At 32.6% G+C, this 23,427-nt stretch overlaps 2 protein-coding genes across 2 annotated transcripts; both read left to right on the top strand.

Moving 5' to 3' along the window:
- The first annotated feature begins 5,221 nt into the window (after nucleotides 1-5,221).
- LOC134692231 (uncharacterized) lies at nucleotides 5,222-13,890 on the top strand. Its single transcript, XM_063552682.1, has 10 exons — nucleotides 5,222-5,327; nucleotides 7,116-7,222; nucleotides 8,253-8,346; nucleotides 8,848-9,003; nucleotides 9,889-10,041; nucleotides 10,602-10,689; nucleotides 11,264-11,299; nucleotides 12,108-12,166; nucleotides 12,874-12,964; nucleotides 13,770-13,890. Exons 2-10 carry the CDS (start codon nucleotides 7,157-7,159, stop codon nucleotides 13,888-13,890), a joined length of 864 nt encoding a protein of 287 aa, XP_063408752.1. The 5' UTR covers nucleotides 5,222-5,327; nucleotides 7,116-7,156.
- A 960-nt stretch (nucleotides 13,891-14,850) lies between these two features.
- Nucleotides 14,851-19,430, top strand: LOC134692230 (uncharacterized). Its single transcript, XM_063552681.1, has 3 exons — nucleotides 14,851-15,499; nucleotides 16,904-16,939; nucleotides 17,926-19,430. Exons 1-3 carry the CDS (start codon nucleotides 14,851-14,853, stop codon nucleotides 18,090-18,092), a joined length of 852 nt encoding a protein of 283 aa, XP_063408751.1. The 3' UTR covers nucleotides 18,093-19,430.
- Nucleotides 19,431-23,427: the final 3,997 nt, after the last annotated feature.

Genomic DNA, 23,427 nt, shown 5'->3' with positions numbered 1-23,427 from the left:
ATTTTAATGTTGTGTCGTTGTTCTCTTATATTTAATGCATTTCCATCAGTTTAAGATTGTTACCTCGATTTTTTGTCCATAGATTTACGAGTTTTAAACAGCGGTATACTATTGTTGCCTTTATTCATTACAATACGATAGAATGATTGGCTAACAGATATCTCTCGTCATTCTGAAATCATTCATTAACATGAGCTTCTACACATATTTATAAAGTGCATAGGTATATATAAGAAAACCTTGGTAATAATCGGGTTTTTTTTATGATCATAGCGAAAATTGTAATAATAAGTATTGAATGCGTCTTTATGTAATTTCATAGGATTGTAAAATCATTGACCGTGCACTTCATACAAAATGTACTGCGGTCAACGCTTTGACACCTCAATGAATTTACAAAAAGAAGCATATGATTTTAAATTAAAGTAATCGCATTTTATAGAAAATAGATTACTAACATGCAATATGTGTGTCCGTTAGCAGTTTTTTATTTTAATGTGACCGTTAGCATATATTTTTTTTAATGTGACCGTTAGCATAAATTTGGTAAATAAAAAAAACTAAAATAAACATGAAAAAGGTGGACAGAGATAGAGCTGGGGGGCATGGAAAAGAATTGAGAGGAGGCTTGTTACTTAATCTTTAGTTTTCTATGCTGTTTTGTGTACTGAAATATTATTTTGCCAGTTTGTCTTTTTCGTTTCAGCCGTGGCGTTGTCATGTTATTTTCGATCAATGAATTGAATGCCCTCTGTCTCAGGTAAATTTCCCCGCTGGTTTTTGACAGTTTTTTGCAACTTGGTTTCACAGAAAAATGAGTTTGAACCAATCTCCAAACAATCATTGCTGAAGAAACGAGTGACAGGGAAAGGGGGTGGAGAAATGGCAGGACGAATGAGAAAGGTATTCGCTATACCACATGAAATGCACGAAATTGGTGAACTATATATCATTATTTTACGCTTACTTTTATATTATATTTATTTATTTGTCGAACAACCATTTGAGGGGGAGGGGGCGCGGGGTCCAGTCATGCTTTAGTGATACCCTATAATATATAATCCACCAATTTTTTCAGACAAAAGGGGGGCCGGGTTCCGCAAATGGTTAGAGCATATTACAGGAATTAATAATGTTGATATTGATATTAAATTTATACAATCACAGCTGTATTGGAACGAACCAGAACCCCGATTTTTCCTGTTTTCATTACTTCTCAGAACCTGTATCAATAAAAGTCGTGAAACCATTTTACAGGAGAGTAGGTGTACTTGCTTTTGCTTAATGTTCCTGTTGATCTATATGGTCTATACTATCATTTATCATTCTGTTACTGAGGAAATAAAAGAATGATCTACATTGTGTTTACACTGTGCCATGGTGCAGACTGAGACAATGCAAGATCCGCTCACGGTTTTTGAGAGTGTTTGTAAAGTAAGGACGTTTAACATAAAAATGTAATGCTAAACCATATCAGAATTGACCCCTGCTATGTGCTCGTCAATATATTTTTACCTATACATGCTTTCATGGCAAATTAATCATAGATTTCTTACCTTTGTTCACTTCGAAATTGCAAAAATGGCGGCTTGAAACTTACAAATATCACGTGACTCGTGACGTACGTTGTAGATCCTGTTAATATAACCAGACTTAGTAAAGAATTTCTTGTAGTTACCAGATGGATATTTTATTAAAGAGGTCCTGCATCATTAAGTCATTGTACTTCTTTAGGTTATCGAAATGATAGTTTTAAACATATACTCAAATTTAAATACGTCGGATATCTTTTTTAGAGATAGTTCTTGTTTTTATTAATGGTAGATTCTGGTGAATAAGATTGATATATTATGATAACTTGTCTGTCGTTGAAGACTATATGTTGAAATTCCGGGTCATTTTGATTGTATGTCTCTTTCCTGCTGAGGTGAGCCTATCAAAATATATCATCACAACAATGTTAAATCTGCAAATTTGTACTCTTTCTTAGCCGGGATTCGAACTCATTCTAGTGATATATGGAGATAACACCGTTTGCACTGTGTCCAGCGTTCTTGATCACTCTGTTACCTAGACTGAACTAAAATTTCAGCTTTTGGTGGCATACTGTTACCTTTTCCTCGTCAGTAGAATCTAGAGTAGTAGCACAATACATGATATGAGGCATGACGATGAAATTGATTGCAGATTAGCTAAATTATCTATCGTAAAGGATTGTAAGATGCAGTCACAGAAATAATAATTAAAAGGTATGCCTCATCACATGATTTTAGTACTACTAATTCTCTTTTATAAATAGCTTACTTTCGTTAAATTTTCCGGAAATTAATTTCTGTAGTAATCTGTATACATAATATTGTTACATGTAAATCTAACCATTTATCATTATTATTAATTTACTGAACAATCTCCCTGTTCGTTCAGTAAAACTAACACTACAGGGGTGCCCTGTCAAATGCTGTAGACATGGATCATTCATTATATCAGCAAAAGTGAACAGATATGCCGGTATCATGTTAAGGAGGGGTATTTGCGAAAAATACCAGTCGAGAGAATGTTAAATTTCACGAGCCGTAAGGCGAGGAAAATTCATTCTCAAGACTGGTATTTTTCGCAAATACCCCTCAATAACATGATATATCTGTTTAATTACAGCGAATGTTAATGTACTAAAACGCATTGATGATCGTGACGTTACAAGCGTCCAGTCGGATAGAGTATACCTTTTTTGTATCTAAATAACTGTAAAAAAAATATTTTTATAATTTCTGTTGTTACTCTCGAATAAACGTATATCCATATATGTCTGGTAAGATATGAAGTAAGCTATTCCAGATATTCAATTCCTCACTGGTGTGTCACAAAACAGTAGCATACAGTTATTTGGTAGATAAAAAGAGTATGACGTATGCTCACCCACACAAATGTGTATATTTTTAAATGTCTGTTGTCACAATTGGCATTTTATCTAATTGCTTTTGTCATTCTATATTATTGTTGATAATATAGGGTTATTGCATGAATATTGGGGAATATTGTCCCGAGTAGAATTTTATATTGCACGAGCTTGCGAGTGCTATATATGTTCAACGAGGAACAATATTCCCCAATATTCATGCAATAACCCTTTTATTGTATAGCAATATAATATTTGAAAGTGAAAATTGATTTAAACTAAGATTTTAACGTTGATGACGTATTGGAATTTATTGCACTCTAACTTTTGGTTACTTTCTGTGGGAAATATTATATTGCTATGCAAAATTGGTAAATACCAATTCAATAATTATATTCGATTATATTAAACAGGTTAACATTTCAAAAGAATAGAATAGATGATTGAAACGGGGAAAGTTTCAAAAGAAAACAACCCAAGAGCACCAATTGGTCCTCAACGCAGCTAGAAAAAATATACATTAACAAGAATGTGTCCCAAGTACACGAATGCCCCACTCGCATTATCATTTTCTATGTTCAGTGTGGACCATGAAATTGGGGTCTCTAGTCTTATTTGGCATTAGCATTCGAAAGATCATATCATAAGGAACATGTGCACTAAGTTTTAAGTTGATTGGACTTCAATTTCATCAAAAACTACCTTGACCAAGAATATGTCCCTAGTAAACGGATGCCCCACTTGCACTATCATTTTCTATGTTCAGTGGACCGTGAAATTGGGGTCAAAAGTCTTATTTGGCATTACAATTAGAAAGATCTTATCAAAAGGAAGATAAGTTTCAAGTTGATTGGACTTCAACTTGATCAAAAACTACTTTGACCAAAAACGTTAACCTGAAGCGGGACGAACGGACGGACGAACAGACGGACGCACAGACCAGAAAAGATAATGCCCATAAATAGGGCATAAAAAGAATTACCAAGTTAATTATTAATTCTATCATGTATTTAAAGTACGTGTGTTATACGTGTAGAAATGGATTGTCCAGCAAACTTAAAGCATGTCTAGATATTTACAAAAGTTTTCGTTTTTCTCTTATATCCAGTAGCCGTCCTAGATAAGCTATAAGAGCCATGATTTAACTCATGGAATCAAATAGAATAACGTATTCAAGTCTGTCAAAAATATGCTTGTATTGATAAATAAATAGATTGATGAAAGTAAATCGACCTATTGATTCTTGCTTGTTTGCTCAATGTCCAGTGGCAAATATTTCAAGCATAACTAGATAGCAAGAAAGCAAAATGTTGAAGCATGGACTGCTTTTATCAAAACAATATTACAATAGCCATGCGCGCGCTGTAGTGTTTAGCATATGCATTCAAGTTACGAATAAACAGGACGCATGTGTCTAATGGTTCTGACACGCGAACGGACGTTACAACACGTCACTATCGAGCTACAGACTAAATATGTGGTAAATATGTTTATCAACATTGAAAAAATAGGTAACGAAACTTTTAAATTCCGAGTTGTGGTATAGTTGTTGGCGCGTCGGAATACAATCACAAAGGATCATAATTCGATCCCGGGTACAAAATTTCAAGAACTGAATTTTCGGCTCTCCCTCGATACCATTTGCGAGTATGGTCTTGAGAAACGATTTTTGAATGTCGGAGGTGATAATAAATGGCTGGTCCGTGTTAAGAGAGAGCACACGTGTACAAGACAGCCTTGTAATTTTCGAAAAAGAAGCAGGATTATGCCGCTACAAGGCAGCACTTGCACCCGCAAATTGAAAAGGGATTGATATAAATGTATAAGTTGAAATAACTTGTTTCCTAATCCACTATAAGTCAATATTTCTGTAACTTTACTTTAAAATCATTTTAACATACATAAAATAGGCGACTGTGAAATAATCATCTTTCTGGTAAGATATCACAACCACTCATACTAGTTCTAATCAGCTGTTAGTCATTGATTAAATAGATATTTGTAAAAAAAAATAATCTCAAAATGAATTTTCCACTACCCAGGTATTCATATTTCATATTCCAAACGGTTTACCAAAAACTGATCATTTCAAAAAATGAATGACAAATTCATATTGTACTGCACTTCGCCCACACCTCTGATTTTATATTACATTGTATAGATAAAACTACAATGTATGTATTTTAAACATTATGGTTCAGCAGTTCTCAAAAGTGTTCGTGTACACAAGTTTATTTTTAGTATCTTCAGGTGTTTCCCGAGACTGTTTAATATGAAAATTTAAATTCTTGGTAATCTTTAACACTAAATAAAAAAATATTTGCATAGATACTCATACCGGGGGTTCCCCTTATAAACAATTTGGAATAAGTGGTTCGATTCACAAATTTATTTTTATTTTATAAGACGGATTGTTAACTGGTTTTTGAACGTGAGTATAAAGTATATGAACACATTAGTTTTCTACATTTGTTATATTAACAACTGGTGTTTGAATACTGATTTCTGCTGTGTTGTCGGGTTGTGGTCTCTCTCACACATACACCATTTCAATTCTCAATTTTATAACTTTGTATGGCTTCGGTCTTGTCATGTTAACCTCTTATATATAAAAAAGATGTGGTATGATTGCCAATGAGAAAACTTTCCACAAGAGACCAAATGACACAGATATTAACAACTATATATAGATCACCGTACGGCTTCAACAATGAGCAAAGCCCATACTGCATAGTCAGCTATAAAAGTACCCAAAATGACAATGTAAAACAATTCAAACGAGAAAACTAACGGCCTAATTTTTGTATGTTTTTTTTTAACCTATTTCTTTTAGTATAATGGTACTATAAACACTTAGAGTGAGAGGTTAAGATAGTAACAATACCAGGTTTAACCCACCATTATCTTCGGAAAATACCTTTCCTATCTCAGGAATATGGCCAATGTTTTCCGTTTGTTCCGTTAATTTGATTTAGTCTTTCAAATTGTTCTTCTTTTTAAAATTTGACTAGAAGTTGAATATTTTTTTTTTATACTTTCCCTAGTTAAGCTACACTGTTGATTAAAAATATATCTGCAATATATAATGTCCAAGGCACTTATCCCCTCTTTTCGAGATATTAGGTTGGACAGGAGGGTTAGGGTTTATATGAAACTTCAGTCAAAGACAATCGAGTTTTTTCCTCAATTACATGTGGACAGATGATTTTTGCTTGGTCGTTGACACAGTTGGCTATCATAATGCTACTTACTTTTCAACAATTTGGTAAATATTACGAAAGATAAAACTGATAAATATTTTGAATCGTTCAATAGATTATCAGCTCTTATCTTCAAAGGATGAGAAACAGGTAGGTTACACTAAACTCTTGAAAGAATACATGTAGTCTAAATATGGCATTGTCTTCCTGAAAATTTGGAAATATGGAATGAGAAGTGAAAATTTGCAATGCTTTAAATATACACTAATCTATATCTTTTGCTTTTGAAACTTAAAGAAATGTTAAACGTTTATCATTCTGTGATGCAATTACAGATAAATGTTTTGTTAGTATTGAATTATTTATTTCGTAGTTCCGGGTACAGTATATTTAGTGTATTGTATTTCAATTGCAAAATAACAAAGGCGATTGTGTCGACTGAAAATATTTATCCCAGGCCTAGTATTTAAATCTACGTCACACTTATCCGGGAGAAAAACTTTAAATGGAAAGAATTTTAAATGAATGCTTTCATAAATTCAATTCCTTCTGTTATTTAATGTTCTATATTCAATTTGTGAATCATGGTGTAGTATTATTAATTTATATGTTGATAATGTGTACGTTTGCACCTTTTTTCACTTATCTCTCTTCTTAATTTTTATAGTGTTTTTTATAGACTAAGTTCTGATGATATGCTGAAAACGAAAAGTAAAAATACATGCATTAATTTGAATATGATGATTTTTTCTTCTTCTGCTAACGTGACGTTAAGCAATGCTCAATCAATCATTGTATCAATCAATCGTTTGTCTGTACCAAGTCCAGAATATACATGTACCATTTGTTATCTCTTCGTTTGGTGTGTTTAACTTTTGGTTTTGCCATTTGATAACGGACTTTCCGTTTTGAAATTTCCTTGGAGTTCGGTATTTTTGAAATTTCACTTTTTTATAAATCCATCAATCGATTTTAGCGAGACTACCCATTTCAACTGTATTATCATATTTTTTTTCCAGTTGTATATAGCAGACTGTGACCACAGGAATTCATCATTATTATGAAACCTATGGAAATGTGTAAATTACAATTGTATATATACGTGTTTGGACTAACCACTGTCCTGGTAAGTATAGATGAATAAATAGTATACAGTCATGTGACATTCTCCTAATTGAATATCCTCCCCAGTTTTACTTATGTGTTAACCCCATTGTGAAATTAAGGTGGTACCGAACACTCTAACTAAAATTAATTTGGCTCGATTAATTTTCTTAAAAATTTGACAAAGTACTACCTTTGACCCTTTGACAATAATATAAAAATTTCAAAAAATTGAACCAACCGTTTTATCAGAAAAATTACACTGGTTATATAGCAGTTTGACAAACACTTATTTTGATCATTGAGAAGTTTAATATTCCCTTATGAACACAACGTCATTAAAACGTTCTGCTTATTTAACAGAGTTATCTCCCTGTAGTGTTGGGTACCACCTTAAGCAGGCGTTGTTTGACCCAAAAGAAGCACAATTCAGCAAAGTCGAAAGGAACTGATGTTTCACTGACATCTTCAACTCACAGGCAGATTTCTCTGAAAAATATACCCATATATGTTTATTATAGTTAAAAACAAAGTATATACACTAGTATTTGATTTATCACGATACACAAAATACCAGTGACTACATGTTTTCTTTTAGTGAATAATTTTGTTGACGATTAAACCAAATGCCACGGGATATGAAATTATAAATGTACCATTTGACAAAATATTTTTTTTAAAGGAAATATATTCTATATTCTCCAAGATCAATTGACAAACGCACATACATTATCACTGAACTGGTATATATTTGTTTAGGGGCCAGCTGAAGGACGCCTCCGGGTGCGGGAATTTCTCGCTACATTAAAGCTCTGTTGGTGACCTTCTGCTGTTGTTTTTTTCTATGGTCGGGTTGTTGTCTCTTTGACACATTCCCCATTTCCATTCTCAATTTTATATACAATGCTTAAGCTGCTTCATGACTTAATTAATACAAAAGTCAATACTCACACACTTTCAAATTTTCGAATGTTGCATACATGTTAATTACTGACCTCGTCATACGTTATTTGGTTGTTGTTCATTGTGATGATATGCATATTTCTTTTCAGGCTGTTGTTCGTGAAAATTCAGATATCCAGTATATTACTAGATTTATTGGAAATAAGAGGAGGTTATGTATTCCAGTTGTTAATTGTCCACCAGGTAAAAGTCAAAACTTAATTAAAAATATTAATATTAAGATCGAAAGAAATAGATTAAGGTGGTACCCAACACTTTCACTAAAGTTAATTTTGCTCGTTTATTTTTCATAAAATTTTGACAAAGTATTTACTTTGACCCTAATTTGACAAAAATATATAAAAAAAAATTTTTTTTGAACCAACCATTTTGTCAGAAATATTACACTGGTTATATAGCAATTTGACAAACACTAATTTTGTTCATTGACGAGCTTAATATTCCCTTAACAATATAACTTAATAATTAAAACGTTAAGATGATTTTACAGAGTTCTCTCCCTGTAGTGTTAGGTACCCCCTTAAACAGAACATTTAGTTGTTTCAGTTTATACCAATTGTTAAGTACTTTTCACGGTTTTGGTATTTTTCAGTTTATCATTTAAATTTATGAACAGTTTTACTAACTATATGATAGTGAAAGTGTCTTTTTTAACAGAGTTATACTTGTGTTTCTTTGTAACAGGACATGAGATTTTACCATGTAGTTATGATCATACCAAAGATATATGTACACCTTGTCCATTGGAGTTGGTCCAACCTAATTACATCCAATCAACACAGGATCCAAAACAAACAGAATGCTTTGAAAACAAAAACAAGGATAAATGTCATGCATCAGGTATGTAGTTTTTTCTTAAGTTGGTACCCAACACTTTCACTAAAATTAATTTGGCTCGTTTAATTTTCATGAAATTTTGACTAAGTGTTTACTTTGGCCCTTTAACAAAAATATAAAAATTTCAGAAACTTTGAACCAACCATTACATCAGAAAAATTCCACAGGTAAGTATATTTATCAGTTTGACAAACACCAATTTTGATCACTGAGAAGCTTAATATTCCCTTTACAACACAACGTAATTAAAACGTTAGCTGACTTTACAGAGTTATCTCCCTGTAGTGTCAGGTACCACCTTCATTTTCAAAATTTGAAATGTGAATCTCATTCTACATGTTTCTAATATATGTAGCAAGCAGTAAAATTGAGTAATATAAAGAAAAAAACCTCATCCAAGATTTCGCGCTTATTAAACTATTATATAATTTTGTACGACAGACGCGCGTTTCGTCAAACAAATACTCTTTAGTGACGCTCGAATCAAAAAAAGGAAAAAGGGAAACAAAGTGACAGATTGGTTAAATGACAGCTTGGTATCTATGTTTGCATATTTAGTCGATAAGAACATTCTTTGATACGGTATTATTTTTTGGAATTGTTTTGCTTAATATATAACCGTTCTGTTCTGTGTGTTTTGTGTTGTTTTGTCTTTTGTTTATTTTTGTTTTTGTTTTCTACATTTACCGACATATATTACACAATTCAATGATATTTTTCTGAACTTATTCTTATAGCGTTTTTCAAATACTTTCTCCTACATATTGAATTTCATCTACCTTTACTCTGTCCGGTGCCTTGTTATTGGCTCAGAACAACTGAGAGGAGAAAGTGACTTCAGTGATTTGTAAACTTATTTTTTTACTGATTTAAAATTGTCAATTTCAGATATTGAGCCAAGTCGTACTTCCAATGCTAAAATGTGTAGCTATGCCAAGTTCTGCCAGTGTAATACTGACGAATGTTACTATGGAGATCCATGCGCGTGCATGAAAAAGATGGAGACATGTGGTGTTGGAGAAACTTTAAATGAAAATGGCAGTAAGTCAAATTAAATTGTGCATAATCATGCAATTTGAAATATAATATGTATACTATATTAATCCTTTGTTCATAAATACATCCAGCATATATTTTGTGTTAAAAGCAGTGCTTTGGTGTGCTGTGTTTAATATTCACAGCTTATTGCTTATTTACACATATGAAGTCGTAACCACAAATTGCAATCATAATCTGTACACATATCTACATTAACTGCTATTTGTACACCATTATACCATATTGTACAGGGGTGGACCCAGCCATTTAAAAAAAGGTCCAAACCCATGATAAGGATGGGGTCCAACAATAGATTTCCATTTAAATGCATTCATCTTCCAAAAAAGGGGTTATGACTGGATCCATCACTGTTGTGGTAATATCAACCAGTTGGAATTCAGTTTAGGGCGGGGGAGAGGGGGTATTAGATCTAAAGTACGGAAAAGTTTAAAGTTATCAGGACAAATAAAATTATTTAGAAAATCCTTCTCAAATATGACAACCCGTTAACTGTTTAAACTTTAATTCTATAATGACTATGATCAACATGTTTTTTTTTCTAGCATGTGTGCATTGTCCGTTTGGTACATGGAAGAACGAAACAGGTTGTGGCCCTTGTATCAGCACAGGTGGTAGTGTTGTAGTCAAAAGGTGCGTTATTTATTTCTTTGATATTACAGTTAGCCTTTTGCCTACAGTAAATAAAAATAAAGCAACCAAGAACCAAAAGTGTAAGATTCAACTCAAAAAAGAAAAAAAAGAAATAAATACAAACAACAGTTCACCAAACTTTACTTATTTTCATGGCCCTACCAAAAAACACAAGGGTCAAGAATTCATGCTTCTCTCATACCACCTTTCGTTAAAAAAAATTAAAATAATTTAAATAATTAGAATAAAAAACAGTATGTCAACAATGAAATTGATGAAAAAGCACGAGCTACACAGGGAAAAGCAAAAACAACAAATCCAAAATAAAAAATAAATGCAAAAAAACCCAAAAAAACTACGAACACAGACAAAGTACAGTCTACATAAAACTTCACAGATTTTTTTCAATTGAGTCTCATGATGCAATCTTGCATTATAAACTTACTGTTCTTGATAATGCATAATGCTTTTATGCTTAATTGTAACTGATCTCTGTTTTTTCTCTTGATTTTTAAATAAAAACGCTTCGTTTGATATAAAGAACCGTTTTTTTTCAATTTGATTGTACTTTCAGCTCCACGGTACAGACTACAAAGAAGCCTGTTAAAAGGTAAGACCATATTTAGTTGTTAAGTTCGATTTTGCAATCATTCCAGGGTAGGAATAAACAGGTTTTTTTTCATAGTTAGCCTTGATTTATTACAGACATACTCATATAACTCTCAGCTGGTACACTTAATTTTTTTTATCTAGTAGGTTCAAACTAAACATTTCCTCTTTGTATCTAACAGATTTTCGGTTTTAAACCTGACTGACGGCATGACAGTAATTGACATAGTAGGTATTCTTTCAAAAGACAAAAATAAGCGAAAAAAGTCTATAGAAGCGTGTAATACACGTATCGACAAACCGATATTTACAAAAAGCTCATCTTTTAAACTTTCTGAAATAAAAAAAGAATACAATCAAACATTCATATAATGTTAACATCGTTCTAGCATGGCATTCATAGACGGCGATCAATCATGCATGGCCTCACTAATATAGGAGATCTCCATTAACCAAGTTGTTTAATGATTTTTTGGCTGAATATCATTTTTTTACATTCAACAATAAAATGTTGATGGTTAATGGAATCTTGTTTTTTTTGTGAAACTATTGAGCACAGAGGTGAATCCAAATGAGCAGGGGTTGTACATTTTACGATCTATGATTTTGAATGGGGACATATATTTGGACCCTTCCTTCTTATATTAGGCTGATTCCGCTCATGGAGCATCTACCAACACCAATAAAACTTGCCAATAAAAAAACTATAGCAAAAATAGAGTTTTTACAGATTTTTTCAACAAGTTAAATTCATCTATAAATATTTAATTATTTAAAGAACCTTTTAATTATTTGTGTTTTAATTACAGGGAGGAAAATATTAAAGTTGGCACAACAGAATCTCACATACTATCTACAGAGAAATCAGGTAAATTGATTTTTTTATGAATGAATTATAAATGTGACATTAAGAACAGGATAAGTAATTGATAAGAACAGGGGAGATAATTGGCAAAGAACGAAAAGAAATTCAAAAACGTTAATGTCATTGATGGGATATGAACAACAATATAAGCTCGCATATGACTAAGTTATAGACGGTTTGACGAATACAAATAATAAACAAACCGCACAGAACAGCTCAGCAATTTCCAAAGTAAAATTTAGGAAAAATGAAATTATTTGTGTCAAGATGTCTTCACGTAGCACACATTCAGACATATGAACTTAACCATAATAAAATGGTTTGTGATGGAGTAAAGACTTTCCGTTACCCATCTTCTTATTGATGAATTAAACAGCGAATCGATAAATTTTTTTTTGGCGAAAATGAGTTTTGGATTAACCATTATTGATGTGTACTTCGAGGATTCATTGTATCTTACCTAATAAATAAAGAAAAGTAACTAATTAGTCAACTGCAATCAAAGTCCAACTTCATATAGATGGAATATGTACAGCGATCTTTTTTTGCATAGTTTATTAAGATTTTTTATTGCATGTCTATCAATCATAATATGATTTTGCCTTCTTTTCTTAATTGTTTACATAGGTAATGAAGAATGTCGTTGGTAGTTGACTTCTATTTTATATTTTGTATTTATAATGAAACTTTATAATGTCTTTTTTACCTAGAGAGTACCACTACCCAAACGAAAGAATCGTTTTCGATCCCCTCAGTTGCACGCGTAACTATGGAGCCTTCATCTAGCTGGTTAGTTGCCATGTAAGTATCCATCACTTAACCTTGAATGAAGTGTGACCTTCAACATGTAATGGAATAATATAATCGATTTAAATTAAACAACAAAATTGTTCTCGTGAAATGTCACGACTTTTTTGTCATTTTGGTCTTGACTTTTCTGTATGTATACAAGTAAACGGCAACGTATAACTTTGTAGAATTAATTAGTACTTACTTACTGCCCGGTATGCCTTTGGCATGTAGGACAGCAACAAAGTAGACAAGCACAACACTTATATTTCCAATTTCAACTAAGTAAGCAAAATGTATAACATTGAAATAAATGTCCTGCGCATAACTGAACATCGTTACAATATCACGAATTAAGGATGTAATACGGTGTACTTAAGTTTAGAAATATGGGAAACATGTTCGGGATCTTTGTTTTTTTTATCCGTTACGATACAGAATACAATATTTTGCCCGAGAATACTCATTTTTCTTTGCACAAAATACTCTGATAGTTCATAAAACATTTTAAAATAATATATATCTCAAAATTACAGGAGCTTCATAATCTACCAATACTTTTAACTTATTTTGTTCCTTAACTTATACTCTTCCGACATATAGAGTCATCTGACATTCCAGACTTTTTATTATTACACCCTCTACGGGGATGTGGAATCGTCAGCGATGCAGTAACTCAACACCAATAATATTCGAAGACAAAAAGAAGGCAATCTAAGGTCTTCAATAACAAACGGATAGTGACGTGTTTTTACATTATGTCAAGCTCTGAATCTTTTCGAGTCTTATTATTCATAGTTTTGTTTTGTATTTTTAGCGTAATAGTTTTGGTACTAATGGTAGTTGTGGGAATCATTCTGATTGCAGGTGTACTACTGAAGTACACAAGACAAAAGAAAGATGGTGAGATTAAGAGATTATTACTTTTGTTATACTAGAATTGTTAGACAGTAGAAGATGGACAACACTTTTACAGAAGACAAAAAAAAATGCATTTATCATGTTTAATTGTTAACCATTATCATTTCAACCTCAAAAAGTGAAGGAAATATTTATCATTTAATGTTGTATCATTAAAATACTCGCTCAAATCTTTTTGTGTTTGGCTTGCCAATCGTTTGGTTTCTAGCGAACACCAATGATGGTCTCTAACATGTCACACATGGTTCTATTACATGCATGACGTAGTTCTCTAATACCGGTATGTGTCACACTATCCTCATGTGTTACGTAGTCCTTTAACATGTATCTCTGAAATCTGTATCAAAAATGTATTTTTCAATGTGAATTTCGATACGAATATTTATAAACGAAAGTTATCGATTCACTTCCCTGTATGTACTGATACTGTGATCGATTCACTTCCCTGTATGTACTGATACTGTGCTAACAGATCGACTTTACAAAGGATCTAGCAGTTCATACTTTTACATGAGCTTATACAGTGTTAGTAAGAAGATCGACTCTGACTGAATACTGCAATATTCGGTGCTAAAATGTAGATTTTGATTCGACAATAGCAGTATCTTATGATATACGCTGTTGCTGCACTAAATATTAGTATCTTTTAATAAATTCGTGTTGTGCTGACATGAATTATCATTGATATGGTTATATTTATAAATTAACTGTTAACACAATTTTGAATTTTTGAAATACTAAGGCTTTTCTACCTCAGGCATAGAAAAGATTACCTTAGCTGTATTTGGCAAAACGTTTACGAATTTTGGTCCTCAATGCTCTTCAACTTCGTACTTTATTTTGCCTTTTCAACTTTTTTGGGATTCGAGCCTCACTGATGAGTCTTTTGTAGACGAAACGCACGTCTGGTATATATATATAATTGAGTCCTGGTATCTATGATTTGCAGCACTTAAGATTACAATCATAATACTGAAATGCCAATTCATTTATCTTTAGGTGCTGATATAGCTGAAGAAGGTCGACTTCTTAACCATCAACAAAATAACGGAACAAATGGACACTATGCTGAAGCGAAAGGTCATTTACAAAATAATTTACGGAACGCCAACTTGGCAAAAGACCTCATTCATAGTGTACCTATGGTTGAAAGTATAGTTAAAAAAGAACATGATGCTCCTGTAAAGAGTTCTAACGAAATGGAAAAATCTTCAATACCCGACGACAGATGCCCAAACAAATTAAAAAGCATTGAAATTAGAAATGCAGAGGCTTTACCAAAGATCATCACGAAGATTGTAAATAATGAAAAAGTTATTCAAACTTCTGACGACGAATCTTGTGCTAATATATCGACGAATACAACCAATTTCGTACTAGATAGCCTAAATGACAATAACATTAGTTCACTGGAATTATCTCAAGAAGAATATCCAGAAGACTACCAAAGAAAACATAGCACTGACTTTTTATTGGGTCATAACGTAAGTTCCGATTTAACACACATTCGTGATAAAAATGAAGACAGATTACCTGAACGCCAAAATCCTCGACCTACACAACTTTCCGAACAGAAGTCAACTCCAATTACACAAGTTTCGGAGGATGGAATCGGTAATTATATAGGTAAATTAAATAATTAACTGATTTTAGCAATATTAAAGAGATTTTTTCAATGATAAATGAGGAAAAGTAAATCTTAGAGCGTTAGTATGACTTATTAGACTGATTGTATAACATATACACGTATAATACTTCTAAACACTAGTAGAACAGATAATCACTTCTGAAAAACGTGTAGGGTAGACTCTACCTTTTAAAGACATGTAGAGTTCACACTCACATCTGAAAAAGGTGTCTAGTAGAAAATCACGTCCGAAACACGTGTAGAGTAGACGATCATTCTGTGACACGTGTAAAGTAGACGATCTCGTCTGAAACACGTGCAAAGTAGACGATCTCGTCTGAAACACGTGAAGAGAAGACGATCACTTCTGTAACACGTGTAGAGTAGACGATCTCGTCTGCAATAATGTTGAGTAGACGATATCGTCTGAAACAATGTTGAGTAGACGATCACTTCTAAAACACGTGTAGAGTAGATGATCTTGTCTGAAAACGTTTAGAGTAGGCGATCTCCTCTAAAACACGTGTAGAGAAGACGATCACTTCTGTAACACGTGTAGAGTAGACGATCTCCTCTGAAACACTTGTAGAGAAGACGATCACTTCTGTATCACGTGTAGAGTAGACGATCTCGTCTGCAACAATGTTGAGTAGACGATATCGTCTGAAACACGTGTAGAGTAGACGATCTCGTCTGCAACAATGTTGAGTAGACGATATCGTCTGAAACACGTGTAGAGTAGAATAGCTGTTACTTTATAATTTTACTGTCATTGTGGATTGTTTGTATACCTAGCTTACTGCTCATGGTGTTGTCTGTTCTTTAATGGGTTATTCTAATTAGAGCATTTACATTATTCGTGTATTTGCTGGCGTATGTCTATCGACGTATTGTCTATAACACGTTCATGAGGGAAGGCTAAATTGAGTCAAGTTGGTCGCGATGAATATATTTTATAATGCATTTAATTTTAATGTAGTTTTAATTGAGGTCGGAGTTCAATCATCTTCGCTAGCCAAGGGTTACGATCCACTCCCGCTATCTTCACCCGCTATCTTGAAGAGAGCGGGAGTGGATCGTAACCCTTGGCTAGCGAAGATGGAGTTCAATCAATATTTTATTATTTTATAAAAACCTTTCCGATACGTATACGTCGGACGATTTGTGAATGTATCCAGTTACGTGAACAATTAAGGCAAATGATATATTATCAATTTAATGTTGATCTTAACATGAAGACATTAAAATCTACGTTATCTAGTGTATGGTGTATAGTGATTATTTGTCTCATTGAAAATTATATCACGTCTTCTTTTTTTCATAAAATACCAGTGAAAAATAGATAGAAAATTAAATCTGCAATTTTGATTTGAATCAAATGTAAAATGCTATCTAATTTGTAGTTTCAGATGAACAGTCGAGCGGATATGAATCAGCAGGTATATATGCTTTGTTGCTCATTTTAAACATTTCATAAAAGCAATCAGTTGTAGGAATATAGATATTTTTATTAAATGTACTCTTCAATAATGTCAATAGTGGGTTTCATATTTCTATGATAATGTTATTCACATTAAAAACATAAAAATCCCGTTACATAAAACATGTAAAATATATGGGGGCTCTGAATACAATTATAATTAAATATTACAGCTTAACTGTAGCTTGATCTTTTAGAATGATACATTGAGAATACATAGTTTCCTAATTTTGTTCCTAGTGAAAAAATATTCATGCATGTTAAAAATAAGAACAAGTAGGTTTTGTAAAACAAACCTAAACAAAAATGAATTGTTTACTTCTTCTTTACACCAAACAACAAACTCGATACGATTGATTGTTGTTTCTGTTTGTTTGAGTCTTGGTGATAGGGAGTCTAATATACATTAGGGTCTGAATGAGGGGGGGGGGGGGGGGGGGGTCTGTTATTCTGTAAACATTTTCACCCATTTTTTCTCTAATCTTCAAAAAAAAAATCCCCTTTTTTTCTTTAATCTTAAAAAAATGTACCCCTTTTTTCTCTAATCTTCAAAAATTAGACCTCGCATTTCTCTAATCTTCATTTTTTTGGCCCGTTATTCTATAATTTTTTAAGGGCATTATTCTTCAATCATTTAACCCCATCCAAACCCTCATACATATATTGATTGAATGGAATGGCTTTTATATTTACTAGGAGATAATCGAAATAAATACTATATGCAGTTTTTGCTATAAATTGTCTCTAAACATATATATAACAGAACGTAGCTTTAAATTTCTCGCTGCATTGAAGACCTGTTGGTGACCTTCAGTTGTTGTTTTTTCTTTGGTCGGGTTGTTGTCTCTTTGACACATTCCCCATTTCCATTCTCAATTTTATTATTTTTTTTTTTATTTTAAAACAGTTTTGGTTTAATCATTCATTTTTATTTGGTTCTTTCAGGTCGAAATACAGAGAGTACAGAAAGCCTGATGAGCAATCTAGAAAACCATGATTTTGGACTGGTTGGAGATACAATGAAGTCTATACAAAACGGAAGTTTTATTCCTGAAAAAAATATAAGTGACAAAATAAGTGTGAACAAAACCGACTGCAAGCAGACAATTTGAATGAATAAGATATTCCTTTAAACGAAGCAAAAGTTTCCTTCAATAAAAAACCTGAAGGATAATTGAAAATAACTTTTATATGTTTATTTTCTGAAATCTTGGTTCTTACGAATAATGAACTACAATTCAGGTTAAAAAGAATTGTTAATGCATTTCTATGCCCCCCCTACGATAGTAAAGGGGCATCATGTTTTCTGGTCTGTGCGCCCGTTTGTTTGTTCGTCTGTCCCGCTTCAGGTTAAAGTTTTTGGTCCAGGTATATTTTGATGAAGTTGAAGTCCAATCAACCTGCAACTTGGTATACATGTTCCTTATGATACATGTATGATCTTTCTAATTTTAATGTTAAATTAGAGGTATGACCCCAACTTCATGGTCCACTGAACATAGAAAATGATAGTGCGAGTGGGCATCTGTGTACTGGGGACACATTCTTGTTATAACTAATAATAATCGCATTTATTGCCAAATATGTGTTCAATGCTGGGGATCGACTTAATGTTATTGAATTGTTATGTTACTTTATTGTATACTAAGTCAAAATTAGAAGCGTTATTTGCTATAGAACAATATATCATAATTATGAATACAATGAGATATAAGTTTATATGTGTGCTACTTTTAATTTGAAATTAACAATTACTGGTGACCATAATGTTTTATTTTTCTATGGACTACCTCTTTCTGCCATTGTATCCGATATGGAGATATATGTGTTTTTATATTATGAATGATTTAATTTTATTTGCTTACCATTATTTACAATTATTTAAAAATATTGTATGTTAATATACATGTTTATATAAATTAAAGAATTTGTTGTTTCGTGTTTGGCTGTGGCTTTGTTTCATGTAATTTCTTTGAAGATTCGTGATATCAAACTGATACCCCCGCATAAAAGAAATGAATAACAAAATAGTGCATGTTTGTTCATTTGTCCGTCTGTCCGTCACATAACTTAATTCTAATCTGAAAAGAAATTTCAGCCAAAATGTCGTTGAGATTAAAAGACGAGTCAAGTGTGATATTGATGGTTTTTGCCAGGGCCGTAACTACCTATGAGGCAGAGAGAAGGCAACTGCCTCCCCTGAATTTTCTACACCAAATCTTTTTTAAGTAATAAAATGAAATATTGACAATATGTACACGAAGAAATTGAATTTAAATTATAAACAACACAAGTTTACAGTTTAAACAGTGTTATAATGATACGTGATAGGTGTCATACCACCAATTACTTCCTCAAATTTAGAACGGTGAAAGTAGGCCTACTCGGACAAAAATAGTGCATTTGATGTCATTGTTTTGCATGAATAAAAAGAATAGAATAAAATTGTTTATTATAGTGTCACATATTGATTGAAACAAGGCTTTCACACACTATTCATATACATGCATCATTTAGGACTCAATTGGCTTGTTTTGAAATGCGTAATTCAGGGGGCAATTATCTTTTATTTTAAGATGCATCATTCAACACTTATAATTATATACGAGGTAAAAAAAAATAAAAAAAAAATAAAAACAAATAGACTTACTTACCTTGTAGGTATAAGAATACCAACTCTCCATCTAAGTTACAATTTGTGAAAGAAAACGATTATTAGTCAAAGTATGGCTTACAACACGGAGCCTTTAAGTTGGTTCAGGGCAAACATCTATAAAGGGCCCCAACAACGCCGTTTTGATATATGTCATTGATGATGATAACCGCTGAACTGAACTTTGAAATTGAAAATTTTGCCACGGACCATTACGTACATGTCACGATTGATTCCATAAACATGATAAACCTTTTGTTTTGTTTGCGGATGATAATAATAACAAACATATCATTTATGAAACGGTTTTGATGCATCCCTATTTTGACAATTATACCTATTATGTCTGTTTTGTTCACGCGTTATCATATATAATGTAATTTGATGCGACTGGCATACAAGTGAAAGGTTTAGCGCTAGAAAAGCAGGTTCAATCCACCATTTTTAACATTTGAGAATGCCTGTAAAACGTCAGGAATGTATGACAGTTGATGTCCATTCGTTTGGTGTGTTTCATCCTTTGATTAGGGACTTTCCGTTCTAAATATTCCTCGGAGTTCAGTATTTTGTTATTTTACTTAGAAGTCTATTTAAAATGAAGATAATCAACAATCGAACAAAAATACAGGTAACATAATGTTCAATGTTACAAATGTATCGAATTCCATGATTAATTCCGCACTAATGTGGAGTTTCATCTTAAAAGTCACATGCTAGTCACCTTACCTATCCCTGGTCATTTGTACAGCATGCAAAATGCGTCTCTGGCGTAAACACTTCAAACCTTGGATATTTATTTACTATATCGATACCACAACCAGGGAAAGGTTCATCCCCGAATTTTGCATCAGTCCACTAGTCAGCACTTATGTGTTGACATGCGTTTTCATTGACATTGTAATATAAATGAAGTAACTATTTGCAAGACATTTTATTTCTATAAAAGAGGGACGAAAAATACAAAAGGGATAGTCAAACTCATAAATCTAAAACAAACTGAAAACGCCATGGCTATAAATGAAAAAGACAAACAGACAAACAGACAAACAATTATAGTACACATGACACAACATAGAAAACAAAAGAATAAACAACACGAACCCCACCAAACACTAGGGGTGATCTCAGGTGCTCCGGACGGGTAAGCAGATCCTGCTCCAAATGTGGCACCCGTCGTGTTGCTTATGTGATATCAAATCCGGTAAATAGTTTAATTCGGTAGGTCACATTCATGAAAGGGAAGGGGATTGTAGTTACGACGTAAGGAACATATCCGATATCATTTGTGAAACGGTTATTCCATAACGGTCAACCAACTCGTGATGGCGTCCGTAAAATTTACGAAGGGATGATTTCAACTTCACTATTTGAAACTCTTGGTTTAATAGCTTCCTTGTGAGCAGCTACCCTCTATCAAGAAAATCATGATAGGAAATGCAAGCACGGGAATATCGTATCAATTGGGAGATATATACCCCGTATGCAGGTGCTTCTGGAATGTTACTACTAAGAAATGGAAAGTTCACAATTGGAAAGCTGAAATCATCTCTTTTGTTGTAAAGTTTTGTTTTAACTGGCCCTCATTGTCAATTTCTAGATGTAAGTCAAGATATGAAGCTGACTTAACTGTATCTGTAGTATCCTTTATCTCTAGTTCAATGGGATAGATGCGTTCTACATAGTCACCAAATTTTGAATTATTTAGTAAAGAACATCATCTATATAGCGGAACGTAGAGTTAAAGGATATTGCTAACTTCTTATCTTTCTTCCTAAGAAGTTCCTGCATGAAGTCAGCCTCATAATAATAAAGAAACAAGTCGGCAAGTAGAGGGGCACAGTTTGTTCCCATTGGAATGCCGACAGTCTGTTGAAAAACACGTCCTCCGAACGTAACAAATATGTTGTCAATCAAAAAATCAAGCACCTTGATAATATCAGTTTCAGAGAATTTTTGTTTGAATCAGAGTGATCCTTTTCTGTCATTAAAGTTTTATATCAGGTCCCATCAATTTGACTTATTATGATGACTCATCACTTTTCTCAACACAGTACTGTTCTCAGATTAAAAATTCGATTCTTTGTGATAAAAATCAAATGTTCTTATCAAATACTTCAAAATAGTATATTATGTCTGAAGTCTGATTGATTTTGATTTCCCTTGCTATCTTGAGTATAGGGAAAACGGTACTATTTATTCTGCCATAGGCGACAATACTTACATTTTCTAAATTAACCAGTTTGTATCATAAAAACCTGAATAAAACAGTTATGTGTGGAATTATTACTTTATTAAGCCAAAAGTATTATGACCAATTTCCAACATACCTTGTTTATGTTATCCATGCCACCGTAATTTTGCACCAAATTTATGAAATTTTGGAAGCCTTTTCGAATAATTCTCTAGAAGTTATTTCAATAGGTTTTAAAAGTTATATTGTAAATTTACACACTTCAGTTATTCATAGATAAATAAAAAAATATATTGTACCCTTACATTCAATCACAGCGCTTCTCAGTTGACTTCCTTCACCTGTCTTGGGTACACAAAAGGCCAACCTAATGCTGGGAAAATGTAACACTACCATTTTTCCTGTAGGGTGTTTATAAAATTAAAGCCAAATGGTAGCCTGACCAACTTTTAACCGAGCTTGTTTATGTTTAATGAGACTGTCATTAAAGTGAGAGGGTTAGCGCTATAGAACCAGGTTTAATCCACCATTTTCTACATTTGAAAATGCCTGTACCGAGTCAGGAATATGACAGTTCTTGTCCATTCGTTTTTGATGCGTTTTGTTATTTGATTTTGCCATGTGATTATGGACTTTCCGAATTGATTTTCCTCTAAGTTCAGTATTTTTGTGATTTTACTTTTTACAAAGTAGGATGTGTTCCTTCCTAAGACAAGATACTTGTATCTAGCAAAGACTTTCTACCCTAGGAATATATAAGTACATTTTCTGTATAATTTTGCAAAATTTTTCCGGAATTTGTGGTCCTTAACTCGAGATTATCTAACGACATGTATATTCTGTAATCTTGTTCTTTTTTTTAATAAAAGGAATACAAACAATATAATATTCTTCACTCAACTGGACTCATTTATAAGGATGACTGTAACGGTGGATACACATTTTACGACTCAATTACGCATTTTATTTAATGCTGGTCCAAAGTTGTTGAAATATATATTTATCAAATGCTCATTGAGCATTATGTATTTTTAGATTTTAATTTTTAAAATAAAAAAAAACCTTGCAAAAATGCTCGTTTAATTTTCAACTTTTGTTCATGTTGTTTTAATATGGTCAATGTGATATAAATTTATAGCTTGCTCTTCTAAGGGTTTGAATCATTCTTGAATGTCGTACGGTAACCTATAAATGCATCTTCGACATTTGTTCTCTGGTGGATAATTGTCTCATTGCCGATAAGTCCACATCTTCATACATTCATATTATACATGTTGCTTGCTTTCTTCCATTCATATAAACCATATACCCTGGTGGAAGTGCGTATCTTACACATACTTAGAATAAACTGTTATTGATGAGGCGAACGGCATAAATATAAAAACGATAAAATTGCATTATCTATTAAATATCTGAAAAAAACAAACAATGTAAAAGCAATAAAATTGAACGAGCTGTTTCTAAATCTTTGTTGTTTACTTGTAGCAATAACTTTAGGAAGTCATGTCAAACATTCGAGTTCATTACATAAACATACAAATAAATCAGCAATCTAAATGTAAAGAGTAAGCAAGTTATGGTTATATTTGGTTTGTCGATTTCA

The sequence above is a fragment of the Mytilus trossulus genome, chromosome 12 (assembly GCF_036588685.1).
Source record: "Mytilus trossulus isolate FHL-02 chromosome 12, PNRI_Mtr1.1.1.hap1, whole genome shotgun sequence".
NCBI classification, from domain to species: domain Eukaryota; kingdom Metazoa; phylum Mollusca; class Bivalvia; order Mytilida; family Mytilidae; genus Mytilus; species Mytilus trossulus.
This window is presented reverse-complemented; position numbering and strand designations above follow the sequence as displayed.